Source organism: Mixophyes fleayi, chromosome 1 (genome assembly GCF_038048845.1).
Source record: "Mixophyes fleayi isolate aMixFle1 chromosome 1, aMixFle1.hap1, whole genome shotgun sequence".
Classification (NCBI taxonomy): Eukaryota; Metazoa; Chordata; class Amphibia; order Anura; family Limnodynastidae; genus Mixophyes; species Mixophyes fleayi.
The window spans coordinates 311,846,267-311,869,400 of record NC_134402.1 but is presented as its reverse complement, the minus strand read 5'-3'; the positions used below and the strand labels follow the sequence as shown (position 1 = coordinate 311,869,400).

The window sequence follows — 23,134 nt, the reverse complement described above, 5'->3', positions numbered from 1 at the left end:
AGCATTCATGTATCAAAATGTTGATTTTGGAGAAGAAATCATCTTGCATTTTTGTTACTTCTTTCTAGAGATGGGCGGGTCCGGTTCTCCGAGAACCGAACCCACCCGAACTTTGGGTATCCGAGTACCGAGCTGAGCAGCTCGGTACTCTCCCGCCCATTCCGAATCCAAATCGAGGCCGAACGTCATTGTGACGTCGTCGGATCTCGGGGCTCGGTTCTCGCGATACTTCAACTTTATAAATACACGCCTCCACAGCAATCCATCGCCATTTGACAGAGGGAGAGAGCAGGGTGTAGTCATAGGCTAATTAGAGCAGGGACAGAGAATACAATATTGTTCTTGCAATTGCTCTAACCAAAATCGCTAGTGCAGAGAGGAGGATAGAGGTTTATTATTTTTTCTTCATATTTGGCACTCCCCAGCGCTTTTGGGGTGTCCCCCATAATTGTGCATAAATATTTCTGGCTGTCAAAAGTCATATCTGTCAGCAGTATCTACTAAATAATTTTTAGCACTCCTCAGTGCTTTTGGGGTGTCCTCCCTAATTGTGCATTAATATTTCTGGCTGTCAAAAGTCATATCTGTCAGCAGTATCTACTAAATAATTTTTAGCACACCTCAGTGCTTTTGGGGTGTCCTCCCTAATTGTGCATTAATATTTCTGGCTGTCAAAAGTCATATCTGTCAGCAGTATCTACTAAATAATTTGTAGCACTCCTCAGTGCTTTTGGGGTGTCCTCCCTAATTGTGCATTAATATTTCTGGCTGTCAAAAGTCATATCTGTCAGCAGTATCTACTAAATAATTTGTAGCACTCCTCAGTGCTTTTGGGGTGTCCTCCCTAATTGTGCATTAATATTTCTGGCTGTCAAAAGTCATTTCTGTCAGCAGTATCTACTAAATAATTTGTAGCACTCCTCAGTGCTTTTGGGGTGTCCTCCCTAATTGTGCATTAATATTTCTGGCTGTCAAAAGTCATTTCTGTCAGCAGTATCTACTAAATAATTTTTAGCACTCCTCAGTGCTTTTGGGGTGTCCTCCCTAATTGTGCATTAATATTTCTGGCTGTCAAAAGTCATATCTGTCAGCAGTATCTACCAAATAATTTTTAGCACTCCTCAGTGCTTTTGGGGTGTCCTCCCTAATTGTGCATTAATATTTCTGGCTGTCAAAAGTCATATCTGTCAGCAGTATCTACTAAATAATTTGTAGCACTCCTCGGTGCTTTTGGGGTGTCCTCCCTAATTGTGCATTAATATTTCTGGCTGTCAAAAGTCATTTCTGTCAGCAGTATCTACCAAATAATTTTTAGCACTCCTCAGTGCTTTTGGGGTGTCCTCCCTAATTGTGCATTAATATTTCTGGCTGTCAAAAGTCATATCTGTCAGCAGTATCTACTAAATAATTTGTAGCACTCCTCAGTGCTTTTGGGGTGTCCTCCCTAATTGTGCATTAATATTTCTGGCTGTCAAAAGTCATATCTGTCAGCAGTATCTACTAAATAATTTTTAGCACTCCTCAGTGATTTTGGGGTGTCCTCCCTATTTGTGCATTAATATTTCTGGCTGTCAAAAGTCATATCTGTCAGCAGTATCTACTAAATAATTTTTAGCACTCCCCAGTGGTTTGCGCTCAGAATGGATTCAAAGCAGTCCACATATGATCTGAATGAGCAACCAGGTTCTGTCACCAGTCCTGATGTTAGTGTTCCCAGTACGTCATCTGGCCAAGGCGATGTCAAACAACAGAGTGTTTTCAAATTAGTGCAAAAAACAAAAAACAAAAAAAAATTTACTTTATTGAAGCGAAAAAGAAGTATAACTGAGCAAAAGTTAAGTGACGATAAAAAAAAAATTGCAAGCATGCCATTCTACACATGCAGTGGCAAAGAGAGAATGAGGCCTTCACCTTTGGCTATTAGTGGCAGATCCCAAAAAGTTACCCAGCCTACAATTGGTGCACAACTACTGTTACGCGTCAAAGCCGAGCTGCAAGATAACAGTGAGGCATTATAGGAGAATATTTGCTCTGATTCACAAATGACAACAATCCCTGTGGAGAGTCCATCCAACAGTGGGATGTCTAATCGTGAGCATTCTGCTGATGTGTGCCTTAATAGCCCGAGTGTAGCCGGTGATACCCAAATTGAGGATGCCACTTTGGAATTAGAAGAGGATGAGGGGGAGATTTGTGTAGGCGACGAGGGCGCTAATGAGGATGTTGATGATTATGATGCAGACAGATACCAAATTGCCTTTCTCAATTTCTATTTATATTCTAGATTATATAACGGCTGAATAGTTTTCTATTTTACTCCTAGTGGAGAGAGGATCTGATACAGACAGATACCAAACTGACTTTGTCCATTTCAATTTATATTGTACTGTATATAACGGCTGAATTTTTTAGTATTTTATACAAGTGGAGGGGGGCCTAGAGAGACAGAAACCAAACTGGCTTTCTCCATGTCAATTAATATTGTACAGTCTATAATGGCTGAATTTTTTGGTATTTTATACAAGTGGAGGGGGGCCTTGAGAGACAGAAACCAAACTGGCTTTTTCCATTTCTTTACATATTTAACTATAAGTGTAGGGTGTAATATACATTCAAAGACGATGGCTGCATTACCAATATGCATAGATGGAGAGGAAGACAATCTGTTTTGTGTGTAGAATAGGCCTACCAACGAAGAATTAAACTGTTTTTTTGGATGATTTATTACCTCAACAATTAGATTGCTTGTCTCTAAAACAGTTGGAGCACTAAATTGGGTTAATTTAGGCCCAAAAACATGGATTTTCCAAAAAAATAGCAAAACAAAACCAAACAAAACCAAAACCAAAACCAAAACACGCAATGGCGGTTTTGCAAAACCAAAACCAAAACCAAAACACGACGGTAATCCAGATCCAAAACCGAATCCAAAACCAAAACACGGGGGTCAGTGACCATCTCTACTTCTTTCACTGAATTTGAGGAGTGGTCTTATTATACCATATACATCTATTATGTACAAAATAAATAACACCCTTGCTTTTGGACAAGTTTGGTGGATCAGGCCAGGTTGATTCTGCTTTTTAAAATTGAAGATATAATCACACCTAATAATAAGCATCAAAATATTGTTGGGAAAATTATATATTAGATATCTGAAATGAGTCCAATTTACACACTATCCCTCTAACAAGCCAAGCTTGGACATTTACTTACCAGTCTGTGCCCTTATTACACACCAGCCTTTGTCCCCACCACACAGTTACCTTTGCCGCATTATTCGACAGTCCTGTGTCTCATTGTACATCTGCCATCATAGACCAGCCAGTGCCCTATTATACACCAGTGTGTGTGCCTCTACAATCCATAGGTTTGTGCCCCAATCATAAATGCACTCTTTATTAATTCATATATATTTTATAGAATTTGTTTTGTTTAAAATGACCTAGGAATATATATTTCTAGCAATTTAACATAATAAAATAACCCATACGAGTAGTTTTACAGCACAATTTCAACCCATAAGTTACAAAATATTGCCAAACTCCATAACAGGCATGCTGGAGTAACGTTTGGTCACCTGCTTGTTAAAAAAATACTGTACTGTATGCGGCTCATTTAAAGGTGGACACAAATGCGTCTTTGGTCTACGTAGGAAAAAACACAAATATAAAAAGTATATTTGTGTCCATATGTAAAATCGGGCGCATCTTGCAAAGCAGACTGAAAAAAGGGTAGTGCCAGATGGGCATCTGGTATATCAGTGTCTATGGGATAAGCAAGCTGTAGGCATATTTGTTAGATTGTGTACAAATAGTAATGCCCCTTCTGCATTAAGTACTAATAATGTGTAATACATTATGATGTTGTGCACAGATAGTGTAACGTGGTCAGATACACCAGAAGATAGGAATCGTCTTTTGTGTATCTGCATGGAAATGACGATAGTGTAATAACAGCAGAGCCAGATTAAGGCAGCTCAACAAAATACTAGATACTTGGGCAAAGGCAAGTGACGATAGTTGTAACATCAAAAGACATATTATATATATATTGATGCAGAGTGAGCACTACGCCAGTTCTTGCGTGAACTCACTTATGCTAACCTGCATCTGGACACGGGACATTGTAACTTAGTCCAAATACACTAAGGAGGTGTTTGCGTAATTGAGAATGGATGCATATATAACTAAGAAAGCTGTATTATTTGCGGGTGGTCAGTGACAGGTGTAAATAGCTGTCTCCATTTTTGAGAGAACATCTTTAGACACTAGGGGGGAATTTAAATATGCACGGAGTGTCTCTGGAACGATCTCGAAGGCACTCTGCATTACCACGACATTGCAGATTTCTCTTCGCCCCCCCCTAAAAAAAAAAAGGGTGCAAGGAGAAATCCATGATGTTGCAGTGCCACAGTACCAGAAAAATCGTGCAGCCACAATGCTCCTTTGAACATCTCGCAGGTAATTAAATTCCCCCTAGGCATAAGGACCCCAAATTATGATTCAGGCAAATCAACGGCGCCTTTACGTCCAAGAGAGTTTTAATACAATTCATTGTCGCAACAAAAGTTTATGGAATGACAATGTGGAGAAGAATTTTTCCTTCTTTCTTATAAATAATAAGAAAAGAGATTCTCAAAAATAAAGTTGGAGCCACACTTCACAGTGGTGACTCATGGTTGTACAATTTTAAATTCATGTTTTGATATACCTAAATATTATCACTATGATTTATTGGATAAAGATAAATTTGTGTTGTTGTTGTTGGTTTCGTTTCCATTGCAAAACGACAACTTTTCAATTATATTTGATATACAGTAACTTTATAGATGTGGAATGACAAGAGGAAATAAGACAGTTGCAGGTATTGTGTGTAATGATTAGGTAACAATACAGCATACTTGCCAACTCTCCTGGAATGTCCGGGAGACTCCCGCATTTCGCGAGAGTCTCCCGGACTCCCGGGAGAGTCTGGCAATCTCCCTGATCTGACCACTTCACTAGGAATTTGGTTCAAACGCCGCAATTCACCGGGAATCGCGGCGTTTGACACGCTTTCCAAAGCTCCGCCCCCTACACGCCCACCTCTCCCTTGCAGCTCCCGGAAGAAAATTATTTAATGTTGGCAAGTATGCAATACAGTTTTCAAGACAAGCATCAGACCTGTTATACATGCTGTTGTATCTCTCCCACCACATAAAGGGGAGGAGAGACAGGAAGTGTAACTTCTGCAAATATTTTATCTTGTTCTGCAAACTCACCCAGACATCCTGCTCATAAGCATTTCACTGTACACCATGACTTGGAGTAAGAGCGTAATACGCACTCTGTGGGTCTTACTTTTTGCTACAATTTTTGCAGGTATAAAAGCTGTTTTATTTTGTTTGTATTCTGAAACAAAGTGATAAATCATTATTAGTAAATAGTTACCGTAATTAGATAATTCTAATGACTGCTGCAAGATTTGATTTTTGGTTATGCATTTGGTATTAACACTGCAACTAATAGAAATTACTTATCAGGAATGTAAAGATTGTTGCCCAATCTAGTAGTAGTTGCAATTATTTGTTTTCTTTTCCAGATGTGAGATCAGACACTCAGGTGTCCCAGGATCTGTATCATCAGACTAGAGAAGACCAGAATGTCACTCTGAACTGTAATCATACTATAAAAAATTATGAGCTTTTAATATGGTACAAGAATGTTCCTGGGCTCGGATTAGAGATTTGTGCTCATGGCCTTAACACAGCTACGAACCCTATCCCACGGTACACAATGACTATAGAGAAAGACACACTTACTACACAGCTCCTTATAGTGAATGCGAAAGTGGAAGACGCAGCTGTGTATTACTGTGCTGTGAGAGACACAGTGACAGTGACAGACTGCAGCCTTGTACAGAAATCAATCATTGACCACATCTGGAGGAGGATCCAACAAAAAATATATGTGAAATGAAAACAGCCACCAAATGCACTAGAGGGCGCTGCAAACCTATAAAGAATATGTCACCAGAAGGTTTGCCTAAAATAATGTGCGGTTTAACACATTCTTGGATAATAATATACAAATCTACTGTACATAAAGTGCGATTTATACTATTTTATCCTTTGAAAAACACTCATATCTCTTGTTATGCTCCAGTTCATTTCTCACCAAGCTGTCAGAATGAATATTTTTAGGAAATGCTAAAGCATTATGAAAAAGGGAAAACAGAAAGGAAAATGTATAGTTTAATGCAGTGATTCCTGAATTAATATGGATACATCTTTATATTAAAAAGCGAAATGAACACAATGTTATTTTGCATTCCAGCAAAATCAACTCTCTCTCAAGTACTCTCTCTCTCTGTCTATCTATCTATCTATCTATATATATTGGCAAACCAATATTAAACCAATATACTTTCGTTCATCCAATTATACGACTTCGACAATATATATATATATATATATATATTATATATATATATATATATATATATATATATATATCCAGTGGAAGAAGGAGAACTAACCACAGATCTTCTGTGGATGTAGGCTTGTGCAAGTCCTTCTGTCTCTTCATGTAACCCCAGGCAGACTTGATGATGTTGAGATCAGTGCTCTGATGGGGCCATATCATCACTTTCAGGACTCCTTACTCTTCTTTACGCTGAAGCTAGTTCGTAATGACATTGACTGTATGTTTGATGTTTGGGGTCATTGTTCTGCTGCAGAATAAAGTTGGAGCCAATCAGACGCCACTCTGATGGTATTGCATGATGGATAAGTACCTGCCTGTATTTCTCAGCATTGAAGACACCATTAATCCTGACCAAATCCCCTACTCCATTTACTGAAATGCAGACCCAAACTTGCAAGGAACCTCCACCGTGCTTCTCTGTTGCCTGAAGACACTCATTATTGTTATGAAATGAACCCTGATATATGCCCAACTCACACTCGCAATCAGTGCCTATACAGTGAATAAGTGGTCAGGTCTCCCACATTGTCCTAGGAGACGGAGCACAGATCCCCAGCCATATTGCAAAGCCACGCCATACACCAAATACACCAAATACAAATTAAAGAGGCCAAAGTGCAGGATTAGAGCACATATTTTCCATCTCTTAGCTACATTGCACACCACCCAACTACCCTGCAGTCGCTCCTAGTCACATTACACAGAGCACAGTCTCATTTGCTCTCTGTCATTCAAAACTTCTCCTAGTAACTTGTAGTGTGAACAGCATCATGGTTTTTTAGCCTTAAACTGCAATGTAGACCTGTAGGATGCAGACAATTTCCATACTAAAAAAACCTGCATTGCAGTAATGCGATTACAGTGCAGTAAAAGAGGCACTGAAGGGAGGAAGGAGTTAATGGGTATCTAAGTGATTGTTTTTGTGATGTGCCTAGCTCATAAAATGTAGACTTCAACAACAATCAAAATTAAGATGTAAACATGTATTTTGTACCCAATGGACCTAATTCATTAAGGAAAGTAAGGCAAAGAAAGTAGTACATTTTCTCCTGGACACACCAGGTTGCAATGTTTGGGGGAGCAAGTTAGTTTATTATTTTGCACATAATTTAAATACTGGCTGTTTTTTCATGTAGCACACAAATACATGATAGCTTTATTTTTACACTTTAATTTAAAGTTGATCTAGGACATGCCCTAACCCAACTAGAAATATATAACCACATTTTAAATTTACCTTCACCTCCAATGCAACATGGTTTTGTCAAGGTGCAAAGTTACTCCTTTTTTTTGCTTTACTACCCTTAGTGAATAAGGCCCAATATGTTTTACATGTTTTGGCTATCAATAAAGACAAGATATTACACTATGATGTGAACTATATCCTCTGTGGGCTGAACAAGCCCACACTAATTCCTGCCATGTTTCTCTGGAGGCTCATACCACCTCTGGGAGCTGTTCACGCCCCATTCAAGGGAGTGCACACTGTTTTGTGGGCCCTACCATTGCATTTCCCGGACCCTGCATGCCCCATCCTAAATCATCTTAAGTCGTAAGTCCCGTTGTGTGCTGTATCTTTTGTGAAAGTGGTCTGCGCAAGTTCAGAAACTGCCTTTACGCCAGTGAATGCAATTGCATGCAACTCATGTCTACACACAAATGACACTTCCGACTGATTACGACTTGATGGGCGGAACAGGGGCGGGAACGGGCGGTTGCCCATAGGCAATGTACAGTAAGGTCCCGAGGTCAAGTGTACGCTAATTCATCCCATTCAACCGCAGGGGCATCTCTTAGGTATATGTTTTTTTGCTGTATCATTTGCACCAGCTACAGAGCAGGTCTAAGTGCTGACTGAGAGTGATGACTGACAAATATGCACAACATGTGTTTGCAAGTAAGGGAAACCATAAAAATACATAGACAGCATAACCTGGATGCCTTTATTCGTACCTTTCCTATACCTTAAATTACCATACTTAGCTTAACAAAAATAATGCCACAGAGACTGATTATGTGGCAAAAATTAGGTCACAGTTTATTAAACATACTGCCATTAGTGGCAGAGAAAGTGCACTGCGGGACAGCTAATGAACTGATAACCGAAAACAAGTGTGGATGGCAACTGGCCTTGAATCCACTGGGCTACACCCTAAAATGCTTGGCCGGCGCTAAATATGGCTGCAGGTGACCACACCCCCTCTTGACTCACAATAAACTGCTTCTAAGCAGACTACGGAATCTCTCACACAAAAAGGACCAACAGTCACTTAACCTCAAAGGGGGCAGCGACCTGAGGCCAATCAGTAATAGCGCTGTATTCAAATCAGCCGCTGTTCGCAGTGTCCTTCCTACCACCGCTGGCGTCTAAGGGACCGGCAGCCCGCCACCCTCGGACCTAAGAAAAGAACCCACTGAGCTATAAATGGTCTCTATAAATCTATCAATACCCTCCGTAGTGAGGTGAACCCCATCTCTCCGATACAACTGGACTTGCTCAACTGATATACATCTATGCTCGATTACTAAACCACCCAATAAACGAACAATCTTTTTCACGATCCGGTTAACTTTTTTTTTTTTACTAGGCTCCCCAAGATCTTTAAGGGAATGTTTGTTCTCCAACTTAAGCGGGGGATCATCGCAGACCAAGCCACCACCGTGTTCGGCCAGTTATTTTTTATGACTTTCAGGTCTTGCCTTATGCTTATAATCAAATCTAGGAACTTTCCCTGGCCCAGATTGTTTCCTTCCATGTGGATGACTAACATGTCTGATGGGCTCCATTGCTCGACTAGCTTGCTCAACTAAGGAAGAAGGTTGCGCCAACATAGACCTCGTTTGCCTAACCAATAAATTTGAACGGGAATAGTGCGTTCTGAGCCCTTGGCGTGTTCGGCCGCCCAGAACACGTATGAATGTCCAACTACCCAAATAGATATTGGTTTTTTTTGGTACATCTGTGAAACAAATTTTGTCAAGTCAACGTACTGTCCGTATACCGCATTCCACTCCACCGCTTTCATTACACCTGTATTAACCAATAATTGATAATCCAAAACAGGGTAGGGGATACAAAGAGTAAAAGAAGGTCACCCGTATGAAAGTAAAAACCCGAAAAAACCCTGGAGGCACACCACTAGTCAGGCCTTGATCTGGGGAAAAAAAAGGGAAATATCCCTTCACCCCTTTGCGTAAAAGCAACAAGCAGAGAAGCCATGGGTACCAGGAAAAGAGCAAGAAAATAGGAAGAGACAAAAGACACAAAATCAAACATTCGGCCTAATGTATTTTTTATATGTGGCAGATTTCCAACGGCCTAGTGTCTTAATTGCCGCTACAGATGAGCCTGCTAATGCAGCCGAGGTTGCTGCACCTATGCGAAAGGAATGTGTATCAAACAGTGAGGCATCTAAACCCAAAGCAGTTACAGATTTCTTAAATACCGTCTGAAATTGATATCTGGTTAACGGGGATTCATCCTCATGTACTAAAAATAACAAGCAGGTCTTGGGTCTGCTAATGGCAAATTGGGACACTAGAGTGATGGGACAAAGGCTTGCGCCTGTAAATTTATCCAGCAACCTTTTCCGGTCTGATCCGTTTTAGACCTGCTGATTTTACATGACACCTGATTACCTTATATTATTGTGTTCTGAGCCAATAGCCCAGCTGAACTGTGTGTCCTGGTGGGGCTACCAACTCCAAAATCCTAAAGGCTCCAAAATATGCCAACGCAAATGCTGTGCGAAAAAGTAGCAGCTCGTAATTGTTATGCGTAACAGAATGGAGAGCTTGCATTAATCTATGGAGAATATGAATATCTACTGGTCTCCTGGTGTCTGGTGCTATTGGCCTATCTCTAGCCCACCCCTTCAAGGCTTTTGATATTATAAAGCTCTTTGTGACATCAGTGATGCCGTGAAGGCGAGACATGAATGATATATCTGCAAGGGTGGAGGATGCCATAGCTGTGTTTGATGAACCCTCGCTGTAACGCTCCCACATTAATGCTGACATGGCACCTGCCTGACCAGAAACTGGGGTCTTCCTAGATTCCAAGAAATGGGACTGCCATGAATGCTGCCATAACTTCAAGTAGACTCATCTTGTGGTTTGTGTCAATGATCGCTTGGCCAGTCCTTTTATGCCAGCTTGATGATCTGCCAGACACAAGAGGGGCATGGAGCCCCTAGCTTATTAGCTAATGCCCTAAACCTACACCATTGGAACATGTCTTGCACTGAATGTGATATTGTGTTTGAGACAGCGTAGTATCAAATGTCTTAATAAGGAGTTTAGACAATGCACTCTGTTTTTTAATTGATTGCACAACACCAAGGTTGGCGCACCAGAAAATGATATGGCAGCCACTCAGTCTCGTTGCCCACAGCTCAAGGGACACAATAATCGGAAAAAACTCTAAAACTAACAAGTTACGCACTAAACCTGATTAATGCCATGCTTAAGGCCAGTGCGATGCACACCACTCACTGTTGAGATAAGCACCAAATCCGTGGGCTCCGACACATCTGTATATAGATCCATTTGATTATTGGACATAGGTGGGTGGGCCATATTCTCTTACCGTTGAATTCCTGCAGGAATTTCAACCATATCGACATGTCCTCCTTTATCTCTTCTGATAAACGAATGTCTGTGTGTGGCTTAAATTTGCCTGCTGTGGCCTTTTGGAGCTTTCAGCAGAAAACTCGGCTCATGAGAATGATCCTACATGCAAAATTAAAAAGACCTAATAGGGACTGAACGTTACGCAGCTGTGATACCTGATTTGACTGAAACTCTGAAGCTGCTTCTATCATCTTGTTGATTTTGCCTTCCGGGAGCCTACAACAACCCGCTAGGGTATCAATTTTGGTTCCTAAAAATGACAACTTATATGTAGCTCTCTCGGTCTTGCCGTGTGCTATTGGTACACCTAAAACCGTAAATAGCTCCTGAGCTGCTAATAAAATCTTCCTACATTGAGGGGATCTCGCTCTACCACGGCGGTTCCCAAAGTGTGTGCCGCGGCTCCCAGGGGTGCTGCGGCGCTGTCACTGAGGTGCCGCGGGCCAAAGAAAAAAAAAAAAAGAACACAGAAACTTACCAATCCGCCGGGCGCCGGGACCCAGCAGCCTCCTCTCCCCGCAGCAGCCGTCACTGAATATTGACGTCAGTAACAAGCTGCGGAAGAGAGGAGGCTGCTGGGTCCCTGCGCCCGACAGATTGGTACGTTTCTATGTTCTTTTGAGAGAGTGACAGCGGGGCAGAGTGAGTGTGACAGCGGGGCAGAGTGAGTGTGACAGCGTGAGAGGGGCAGTGGAGGGGGACACAGCGTGAGAGGGGCACAGCGTGAGAGGGGCAGTGGAGGGGGGCAGTGGAGGGGGACACAGCGTGAGAGGGGCAGTGGAGGGGGACACAGCGTGAGAGGGGCAGAGGAGGGGGACACAGCGTGAGAGGGGCAGTGGAGGGGAACACAGCGTGAGAGGGGCAGTGGAGGGGGACACCGCGTGAGAGGGGCAGTGGAGGGGGACACAGCATGAGAGGGGCAGTGGATGGGGGCAGTGGAAGGGGACACAGCGTAAGAGGGGCAGTGGAGGGGGACACAGCGTGAGAGGGGCAGTGTGAGAGGGGCAGTGGAGGGGGACACAGCGTGAGAGGGGCAGTGGAGGGGGACACAGCGTGAGAGGGGCAGTGGAGGGGGACACAGCGTGAGAGGGGCAGTGGAGGGGGACACAGCATGAGAGGGGCAGTGGAGGGGGGCAGTGGAGGGGGACACAGCGTGAGAGGGGCAGTGGAGGGGGACACAGCATGAGAGGAGCAGTAGAGGGGGGCAGAGGAGCGACACAGCGTGAGAGGGGCAGTGTGAGAGTGGCAGTGGAGGGGGACACGGCGTGAGAGGGGCAGTGAAGGGGGACACAGCGTGAGAGGGGCAGTGGAGGGAAACTTGCGGCACTGTGTCCTGGAAGGAAAACGTCAGCAATGGATATGGGGCAAAGAGATCCCGGGTTACCCCTCTATGTGTGACTGAATGTCTGGGGCCTGGGCTGTGCTGCCGACTTTGGCTGCCTGCAGAGCTGAAATCATCCCTGAAAATGGCGAGGGGGTCTATGGAATCGTTTACTGACCCACTGGCCAGATAAGATAGGTGTTGTATCAGCCAAAATTTGCCGGCTGTTTTTTTTAGGAACTACCCCTATTGGTAATTGAGTCCTGTCGACAGAACTAGTATGGTGGTAGTCGACTACTATTTGAGCTGGTGGATTAAACCGGGAAACAGACCTGCGGGGGGTGGGGGTGGGGGGGGACGTGATGTCTGTGTGTAAAAATGCTGGGATTCCCTGAAGGGGGTTCAGTTAGGTCACACCAGTCAATGGCCTGAGAAAAAAAGTGGCTGCGAGATGTTGTATCTGTCAATACCACTACGTCCACTTAGACCGTCTATCCTGGGTGGAGATGAAAAACGCCCCCCTGACTAAATGGCTGGCGGCACATAAAGGTCACAGGTCCGGACCGGGGTGGAGAGGCTAAAGAGGAAACAATGGGGTAAGCTTGCCTGTACTGGCTTTGATCGCACCTATTGAAGTGTTGGTCCCAGTCTGCTACTAGGTGATTGAAGTAAAGGAATCTTCTGGCAGGGGGAGGATCATTATAAAAATGGGAGCCCCAGTCCGATCCCCTATGCGCCACTCGCAAAGTGCGCTTGCGCCCGCCGCCGGACTGAGACTTCTGGACAGGAGGGGAGACTAACTCACCGCTTCTTCCCCTGCCTGCCCCAGAAGATACAAACGGTAAGCTCTACCGTGGAGGGGGAATTGATGAGAGCAGGAGCCGCTTTTTGCACCGGGGTACGCCGTCCAACATGGCCACTGCGACTGGGGGGAGGGGGGAGAGGGACGGAGTCTTATGGGGCCGGCAGAATTTCTTTTTGACCGGGGCATGTCAGCAACGGAGGTCTCGCACTGCATTTAAGCAGAGGGGGGGGAACAGGTATGGGAACGGATAGAGAAAGAGAGAGGGAAGGGGGTGGGTGAAGGTGTGGAGGGCTTGGCGCGTAAGGGTAAGAATCGGGCAAAAACAAGGCTGGCTAGGCTGGGATTGCAAAATTAAATTAAACTGACTTGGGGAACACTCTATAAACCTGAAAAACGACAGAAAAATACTTTAAAAATGATACAACTCCCTTCTTATGTCGTCCTCTGCATTGGATCTTGAGGGGCTAACTGGAAAAGTGTTCCCATCCTTAAGGGTTATATAAACTGCCATTGCACTCCCCATCTACCCCTATTGGTCGGCCTGGCCCAGAGAAATAACTTAACCCTTCATGGTAAGTGTAAGCTAACGAAAGCACACAAGTTTGCTGTTTAAGTGCTTTGGTCCTATAGGGACTCTCTTGTCATTTTATGTATTACTTTTATAAAATATATTTTCTTTGCATGCATTCTGACAGGACTTTATATTGTACATATATATGTATGTGCATATTCTGCAGTCTGTTTTGTCTGTCTGCATACAGCAAGTAACGTATAGCCAGAACATACTTATACCCAGATTCAAATTTAAACATTTTTTGAGATTCTCTTATACTGGAATACTGGAATACGGGCAGACATGCGTGCAAATTAGGTGTGTTTTTTAAGTGCAAGTTGCGTTCACATTGTGTTTGAAGATGAATCAGGCCCTGTGTAAGTGCTCTTACCTAATGCATTCTACTCTGAATATAGGCTGTAGAATTACAAGGAGATAAAACACAGTTACAGATATTGTATGCGATGATTAGATAACATTACACATTTTGATGCAAGTATCAGGCTTGATATACATGCTGAGGATCTGTCATACCACATAAAGGGGAGGGGGGGTTGTGACTTCTGCAAAAATGTTTTATCTTGGTCTACAAAACGACTCAGACATCCTGCTCTTATGCCTTTCCTTGTACAACATGGGTTGTAGTAAGAACATAATATGTACTCTGCAGGTCTTACTTTATGCTACAATTTTTGCAGGTATGAAACCTACTTTTTGATGCTAAAAGAACAGTAAAAGCTAGTAGCAAAATATAGTACAGAAAATAAAACAATGCATGGCATTATTGAACAATGAATAGAGGCAAATCATTTTTGCTGTGTAATATGAAACATATAAATTTTTATTAGTGCAGACAATTTATATTATAGGTACAATAATTTAACTTTCTTTGTTATATAACAGGTAAAATAATACAACAGCAAATATAAATTACATGTTAGTAATAAAGGATTCATTGTTCAAACTAGTAATATTTGTAATTATTTTTATTTTTATATTTTCCAGATGTGAGATCAGACACTCAGGTGTCCCAGGATCCGTATTATCAGACTATAGAAGACCAAAATGTCATCCTGAACTGTAATCACACCATAAGAAATTATGATCTTTTGATCTGGTACAAACATGTTCCTGGGTCCGGCCTAGAGATTTGTGCTCATGGTGTTGAATCAGCTAGTAACCTTATCCCAAGGTTCACAATGACTATGGAGAAAAAAAAACTTATTACACAGCTTCATATAGTGAATGTGAAGGCAGAAGATACAGCTGTGTATTACTGTGCAGTGAGAGACACAGTGACACAGATAGACTGCATCCTTGTACAGATATGAAGTGGCGAACACATTTGAAGGTGAACGCAACCAAAATTATACATGAAATGAACATAATCAGCAAATGCACTAGAGGGCGCTGTAATACCTATATAGAAGCTGTCACCAGAAGATTTTCATTCAAAATTAATGGTTTAAGTATACCTCCCAACATTTGTTATTGTGGAGTAGGGACAAGGTATGGGTGCACATCAGACAAGGTATGTGGCACATCACAAAGGGGAACGTCAAGCACACAGGAAGCTCTGGGCCACCCCAACCCCCCCTCTCCACCAGTAGAAAAAGCCCTCCACTGTCATGTTTTTTGAAGGTCTCTTCAACTTCAAGTAGCTTTACTCCTCTTGTCAATAATGGATCAGTCTACGGATCAAGAGCATCCCACTAATAGTATTGGCAGTGATGTAGTTATTCAACCTTTACTAATAAAAATACAGGTCATGTGGGAAGAAAGTGTAAGAAAGCATGCTCCAAATCCAAACACTGTATGTCTATATCAAAGCAAACATCAGCTCTTTATTTTAGGATTAAGGGAAAAGTTACTGATCTAAGAAAAATGAAAATAGCTAACATTCCATACACCACACGCAGTGGCAAGACAAGGCTCAGACCATGGACACTTTTTGATACTAGCATTCCTGCAACTTCCTATGCACCACCTTGTGCGACTTCCCATTACAGAGGTCTGTCACTTCTTAAACAGCCACATCAGTGCATAAAAAGTACAATGAGGCTGAAGAATAAATTTGGCATTCACAGTTTCCTGAAATAAGTCTAAGGGTGTCCATGAGTGCTATATGTGAGTCTGACATATCAGATTCTGACATTGTAATGGTAGAGTAGCATCCTTCCTCTAACATGTGTAACAATGGTAATGATTTAGATATATAAGTTGAGGATGCTACTCTGGAACTTGCTGATATGCAACAGGATGAGGGGGTAATTGTAGATTTAAAAATGATGAATATGTTGTACTTAAACAGGATAATAAGGATGATGATGATATTTGTGTCCAAGTAAGGCAGCCATCAGTGGTACCATCTCATGCCCATGATAAGTGCGTTGTCATGCCTGGACAAAAGACAAAAAAATACACGTCTTACATGTAGAAATATATTTACCTCAACCCAGACAACATTTGTCAAGGCATCTGTAGCCTTTGTGATGCTACAATAAGTAAAGGTAAGGACATTTAACACGAGGGCACTTCCTCTATGTTACATCATTTTCATTGATTTCAAGTAGTTTATTAAAGGGTAGAAAATCATATATAGAACAAATAGTCCAGCATCAGCTAGCAGCAGAATGGATAGACACCTCATGCATTCTTTACTGTCAACACCTTCATCATCAAGCTCCTCATTATTAGTAGACCAGCACCCAATTTTCTAATGCAAACTGACTGACCTATTGCAATCCATGATTCCCAAGAGACATCCCCCCATGCTATAGCTGCTAAGGCTGCTATGGCTGCTGCTGTGGCTGAAACGACTATAAAGAAGGGGGCCAATAAGAGTAAGCATAGTTTTATACAACAATTGTTTGTGCAGCAAGTATTTGCAAGAGGAACCAAGTATGACAGCCAGTATCCTGTTGCAAAGTGGATTTTAAATGCATTCAATTTCCGCTATCAATCAACTTTTAGCAGATTAGTTAAGGTCATGTGTCTACGCTACCAAATTCCATCTCAATTCCATTTCACCCAAACAACAATTCTCAGCTCAATTCCTCAGCTGTACTGAGTGGTTAAACAAATAGTCTGTCATTAGAAAACACAATTGTAATGACTATCCACTTAACTATAGATATTTGGACAAGTGGTACTGGTCATACAAAAGACTACAAAAAGGCAGCTCACAGCGTAGGTGTATCACCTTCAGCAGCAGCACCTGTAGCACCATCATCGTCTTTCTCACCGTTCCAGCATAATAGTGCTAGCACACAATGCCACGTCATTCACAGGCAAGTAACTCTATGTATTGCTGGCTTTACTAAGAAACATACTGGTGTCAATCTGTTGGAAAAACTCATAGCAAAATGGCTCACCCAGCTAAGACGCTCCTCAGGGTTCCTCATTGCAGATAATGGTGCAAACATTGTATGTGCATTTTGGCTGAGTGAATTTCAACATGTACCATGCTTTGCACACACAATAACCTTGGTGGTTTAGAATTTCATAAAAAAATGAGAGGTCAGTAAAGGACAGTCTGTTTGTGGCCCATGTCATTGTTGGGCATTTTCGGCATTCTCCACTGCATGTAAAACATTGCAGCAGCTGAAAAAAAATATCATCTGCCTTGTCACTAACTGAAGCAAAAGGTAGTAGTGGGGTGAAATTCCAAACTTTATATGCTTCAACAACTAGAAGATCAGCAACAAGCCATCAAAACCTACACATCAAGTCATGAGAGGGGGACATGTTACCAGTATACTAGAGTATCCTTTCACTTCTATGCAAGCTTCTGAAACCATTTGAAATTTTAATAAAGTAAGTGAGTTCCGATACTGCCATGTCATACACCCAATCAAACTACTGGAAAAACAGCTAGAGAAGCTGATGGAGGAGATGAAAGTAAGTGATTCTTCTAAGTACGCTGGCCTTCGAAATCAAGTTCTTTATTAACTTTGCAAGGACCCAAGGGTTTGCAACATTTTGAAATTGAATCACTACATTTTGGTAAACATGATTGATCCCAGGTATAAGTCATATAAAATGTTTTCCTTTCAAACAGACAAGACATCTTTACAAATGCAAACAGCTGCTTGTGAGTAAGCTGTTGGCTTAAGTCGCACACAACACGTCCCCTGCTTCAGCTTCTCCTAAAAATGCTACTCTCAGAAAAAACTTACCTTTACTAAGAGTCACATTGTTGATGGGTCAACACAGCATGCCAATGTGAAAGATTATTATATTATTTGGTCAAGCTTAAAAGAAATGGTCAAAAATATTGTCACCTCTACCATGTCTAAATTTGATACACCTTGTATTAGTAGAATTGTGGAGGATTATTTTAATGATAATGTTCAAATTATTCTCAGGTGGTCCTTTTGAATTCTACGGTGAAAATAGGCAATTGGGAGTCTATTATAAAAACTGGGTATTGTGTACTTACGCTGCAAATCCTTCATTGTGCACTTGGAAAAGTGTTTAGCACAGCTGGGAACAGTGTGAGTGATTGTCATCAAAATGAACTACAAATTGTATGAGGAATACTGTTTTTGCTGCCAGTTACAAACAGAACCTGTAATGCTGTATTCTAGTGTGGATGGACTAATATTGTTTGATGATGATATTGACATCAGTGATGAGGATGACGATGAGGGTTTCACTGAAGTGCTTGGTTTGTTAAGCTAGGCATATCCTTTTTAACATATGGGTGGGTAGATGGGAGGGCCCAAGGACAATCCATCTTGAACTATTTTACATTATGGCCTTTGTCTAGCTTGGTCTATCGTTTTTTCTAAAATATCTTTTGTTGTCACTGAAATCCCATTTAATGAACTCTTATTACTGCTGTTAGATCTAAAATTCTGATCCAAGTTTGCCTGGGGTGTCAAGTATATCTGGAAGCGCTTCAATTAGCTGTAGAGAATGGACACAGACCAAGTTCTGTATACAATAATATTCTCTGTTTATTGATACAAAGATACAAGTTTTTATAGTCTACTGAATATATGAATCCTACAGCATAAACAATAGTCTATGGGATGCGCTGCTGATTAACTTTCTCACATATTCTTGAGGTGTTTAACTTTCTCCCCCTTCTGAAGACAGATGAGTCTATTGTTCTTATCTCAAGGGGAGCTGGAGGTTTATCTCCTGTCTGCCATGGTCAACGTCATGGGCACAGCTCCCACACCACGAGCTGAAAATGTAACTACCTATTGTTCATGTATCTTGATACATAACTTCAGGAGTTCTCTATGTCAGCTTAACCTCAAGGCTGTGGGCTCACATCCTGTAAAACTGCATATCAGCAGAAAAATGAATAATCTCTTTTAGCAAATAATATTTCTATGCGAGTTACAAAAAATGGCTGAACAAGGGCCTTATGAGGCCTTTACAAAAAAATCATATTTAACACTGCCTCTCTACAATGTGTCACACATGCTATCTAACATTGAAAATATTGTGTGCATAGTCTTTCTCCCACCACTTCACTTCTGAGTACAGACCAATAGGACTATTTTATTTTTTAAAATGTCTATTGATGCCACTGCTATCTGTCTATTGACAGTTGTGAGGTGTTTATTAGAAAGTAGACTGTAAATTACTGTACATGAATGTTAATGATATAAATAGTATTGTAAGGACCAAAACAGGTCATAATGACATAACGTTACCTGTTTTTCACAATTTTTTTATGAATTCAGAATCAAAACCAAAACATAATTTTTTTTTGCCCAAAATCAAAACCGAAGATGTAATCAAAGAACGGTACTAAAACATCAACATTGTATATTTATATTTCTCTCTATCACTTTCATTCCATGAACTCTGTATCTCACAGGCATCAATCACCCACTGTCTGATAATAGAGATAAGCCTGCTACACTGCTCAACAGCATGTGTATGTCCCATATATCTGATCACACATGTGGATGTGACAGGTACACAAGCCTGAAATTCAGTGAATATATTTGTGAAACTAATTATGCACTACTGCTTATGACTACACACTTTCATAATACCGTATATACTCGAGTATAAGTCGACCCGAATATAAGCCGAGGCACCTAATTTTACCAAAAAAAAATGGGAAAACTTATTGACTCGATTATAAGCCTAGGGTGGGAAATGCAGCAGCTATTTCCATGTGCTGAACAGGTCTTGTACTATAAATAATAGGCTGTCTGCAGTAAGTGAGCTGGAACCTTGAATCCCGAGAGGGGATATATATACAGTGGTGTGTGGATCCTGATGGTGGATTGCATGAAATCCTGTATTAATACGACCAGGAATAAAAAGTGCCAAAGTTAATGGTGATCGTTGTGTGATATGAGTTGGGAGCTGGTGGAACGCAGCGTCTTGCCCCTGTGTACCTCTTTGTGCAGGCTGTATAATTACCTGATTGGGGAAGAGATAACGCCTGTTATGTTTACTCTGTTGGTAGCGATGGTGTAACCGGATAAGCACTGGGGGAGTGCGCATTGTAGTCTGAGTGACTCCTGTGTTTCTAGCGGTGGTTGTATAATTACCTGAGGTAAGTGGAATCTGCGTCTGTAATGATCTCGCTATCGGTGGTGGTGGGCATGCGGTAGGGTCAGCCAGTGATGTAGCGATGCTGTAGCCCACTAGACGCACAGAAACCCACCACAGCAATCACAGTTGTACGGCGGCTTTCTCAGACCAAAAATAATTTTTTAAATGGGCGGGACAACCCTCACTCGAGTATAAGCCGAGGGGGGCTTTTTCAGCACAAAAAAATGTGCTGAAAAACTCGGCTTATACTCGAGTATATACGGTACTTTATTTATTTACTGTGTAGTGCAAGACTTATTCACTTCTTCATTAGTCGGCGTTTGATCTGGGCTATTCATTTTTTATATTTGTTATATGCAATAATAATTATATTAAGCCTTACGCAATCAAGCACAATTATTATAGACAATAATTTAGTGAATAAATCTGAATTTTAATTAATAATAATAAGGGGTACCAGCATAATATAGTATTCAGTGCCCAGGGTGGATTTATAACACACTATATTAACATTTATTCATTTTTAATCATCAATTTGCTGACATTATAATTTTAATATTGAATTAATAAAGATATTATTTTAATGTAATCTGACAATAATTTGAATAATTCCAGATACGTGCACCTTTTTATATACATACTTTTCTTTTTGTTTTTTTGATACATACTTATTTATGTATAATGGTTGCACCTTCTATGAATACATGATGAATAATACACCTAATATATCATTTTAGAGAGGAGCATCTGGTTTAAAATATATAACGTTAATCTATATAATCTCGTGCGACAGTCCCCCCTTTTTTTTCCACAGCTAATATACTATTACTACTAGTTGTCAATGATTGCCTACTTTTCACTCTCTCACACCCAATTTATCAGCACACATTTCCAGCAGACTGATCTGCAAATAAACTGTTTGTGCAGTAAAATCACAGCTATTCAAACATAAATCGCCTCTCTCACCCTGTCCAACCCCTCTAGCAGACGCTTTATGAGCACACAATTACAGAAAAAGTCCAAACAAACGGTGACAGGATAGACCACCTATGCCACCCTGTCTGTTGTCTTGGGGACCGGCTGGGCTTGCCTTGCCACCATCCCCTTTTCTCTATCCCAACTGCGCCCCTCCTGTCGCAGCAGGATGAGCCTGCTGCCTCCATTAGGCTCCTTCATCAGCACTTAGACCTGCACTACTATGATTCGAGAAGGCTCAGATGAGGTACATCAACAACCTCCATCTGCAGCGCCGTGCTGATGTATACCTTTGAAAAGGGGTGCAGTATTCCCCCTAAATACACAATGGTCAAAGTGGGCTTGTATATTGTGGTATACCATATGGCCATCTCTCCTACTGCTTTGATTATTTATATATATATATATATATATATATATATATACACAAGTTAACCCGTGCATGATACTCATGCATTCTAGTCAAATCAAGCTACTTAAGGTGTTAAAAAGGTTCTTGTCATCTTCATCGCCACACACATATGCCGCTAAGCTTTTATATATTAGATAATGCTAAGAATTTAGTAGGTCAGTGTAGTATATAACTCCGCCCAGCAGGTGGCGCTGCAGCTTGAGCACTCTGTCACCCGGTAGTTTTTTCCACACACACACACACACAAACTAACACAGCATGTGTGTTCATGAGGTAAAATTACCTCACGAAAATGAGTTTGAGCCCTCAACTCGTAAATTTAGCCTTTACCAACCCTCCCACGGAGGGAAGGGGGGATGATGGAAGTTAACTGACTTCACTATTATAATTTTTTTGTCAAATAATGTCAGTATACCAAATTTCAGGTCAAATGGATGAGCCCTTTCTGAGAAAATAGTTTTTTCCACACACACACACACACTAACACACGCCGCTAGGCTTTTATATATTAGAAGATAATGCTAAGAAGTTAGTAGGTCAGTGTAGTATATAACTCTGCCCAGCAGGTGGCGCTGCAGCTTGAGCACTCTGTCACCCGGTAGTTTTTTCCACACACACACACACACACTAACACACGCCGCTAGGCTTTTATATATTAGATATATATATATATATATATATATATATATATATATATATATATATATATATATATATATATATATATTGTATATCTATTGTGAACATACAAACTGGAGAATGGGATAAGATATAGTTATGACAGTTAGAAAGATAGATTATGTATAGAACTAGAGTTTCAAAAATCATCTTACAAGAAACATTACAGAGACCCACCATAAATTAATTCCAACACCATACCTTCCCCAAGAACTAATTTTTACATTAAAGCTTGTTTACTACATGTTACATACCAGTTTCCTATATAATCCCAAGGTATCATTGACACCTTGTCTGTATAACCACAGAATCCTTGAGGGCCTTTATTTTTACATCAAAGGGCACACTTATGGATCTCCCTCAGAAATCAGGAAAACCTCCATGCCCAAAAGGCATGGGAAATACCTTGCAAGGCAATTTCAAAAGCTCTATCTATATGAACCTAAAACCTGTCATTTTTTTAATTTCATGAAAATATTTTACTGATTCAGGTTTACTTTTGAGCAGCAGGAGATAAATTTGAGACCACTTTGGCGAAACAGTTCCAAATGCCTACTATCACTTTTGTCTTGAATATGACCCTGCAAGCAAGAGTTCAATTCTTGTTATGAATGGACCATTGAAATGAATGGGAGAAATTCCAATATATGCTGAGAAAATCGCTTTTGTTAACTATTCAAAATTAATAATTTGATTTTGATTGAAAATATCTGTTTTGCAGAATAGAGAATTTGACAATTAATTCACAAATTTTAGTAGA

At 41.0% G+C, this 23,134-nt stretch overlaps 1 protein-coding gene and 1 gene segment (V, D, J or C); both read left to right on the top strand.

The window, feature by feature from the left end:
* Positions 1-23,134, top strand: part of LOC142158151 (T cell receptor alpha chain MC.7.G5-like) — a 350,867-nt gene that overhangs the window by 1,548 nt on the left and 326,185 nt on the right. The gene's annotated exons all lie outside the window — the stretch shown is intronic.
* Positions 5,001-23,134, top strand: part of LOC142158177 (T cell receptor delta variable 3-like) — a 44,407-nt gene continuing 26,273 nt past the window's right edge. Inside the window, 1 exon segment of the V gene segment in view lies at positions 5,001-5,363. Coding sequence covers positions 5,300-5,363 — 64 coding nt within the window.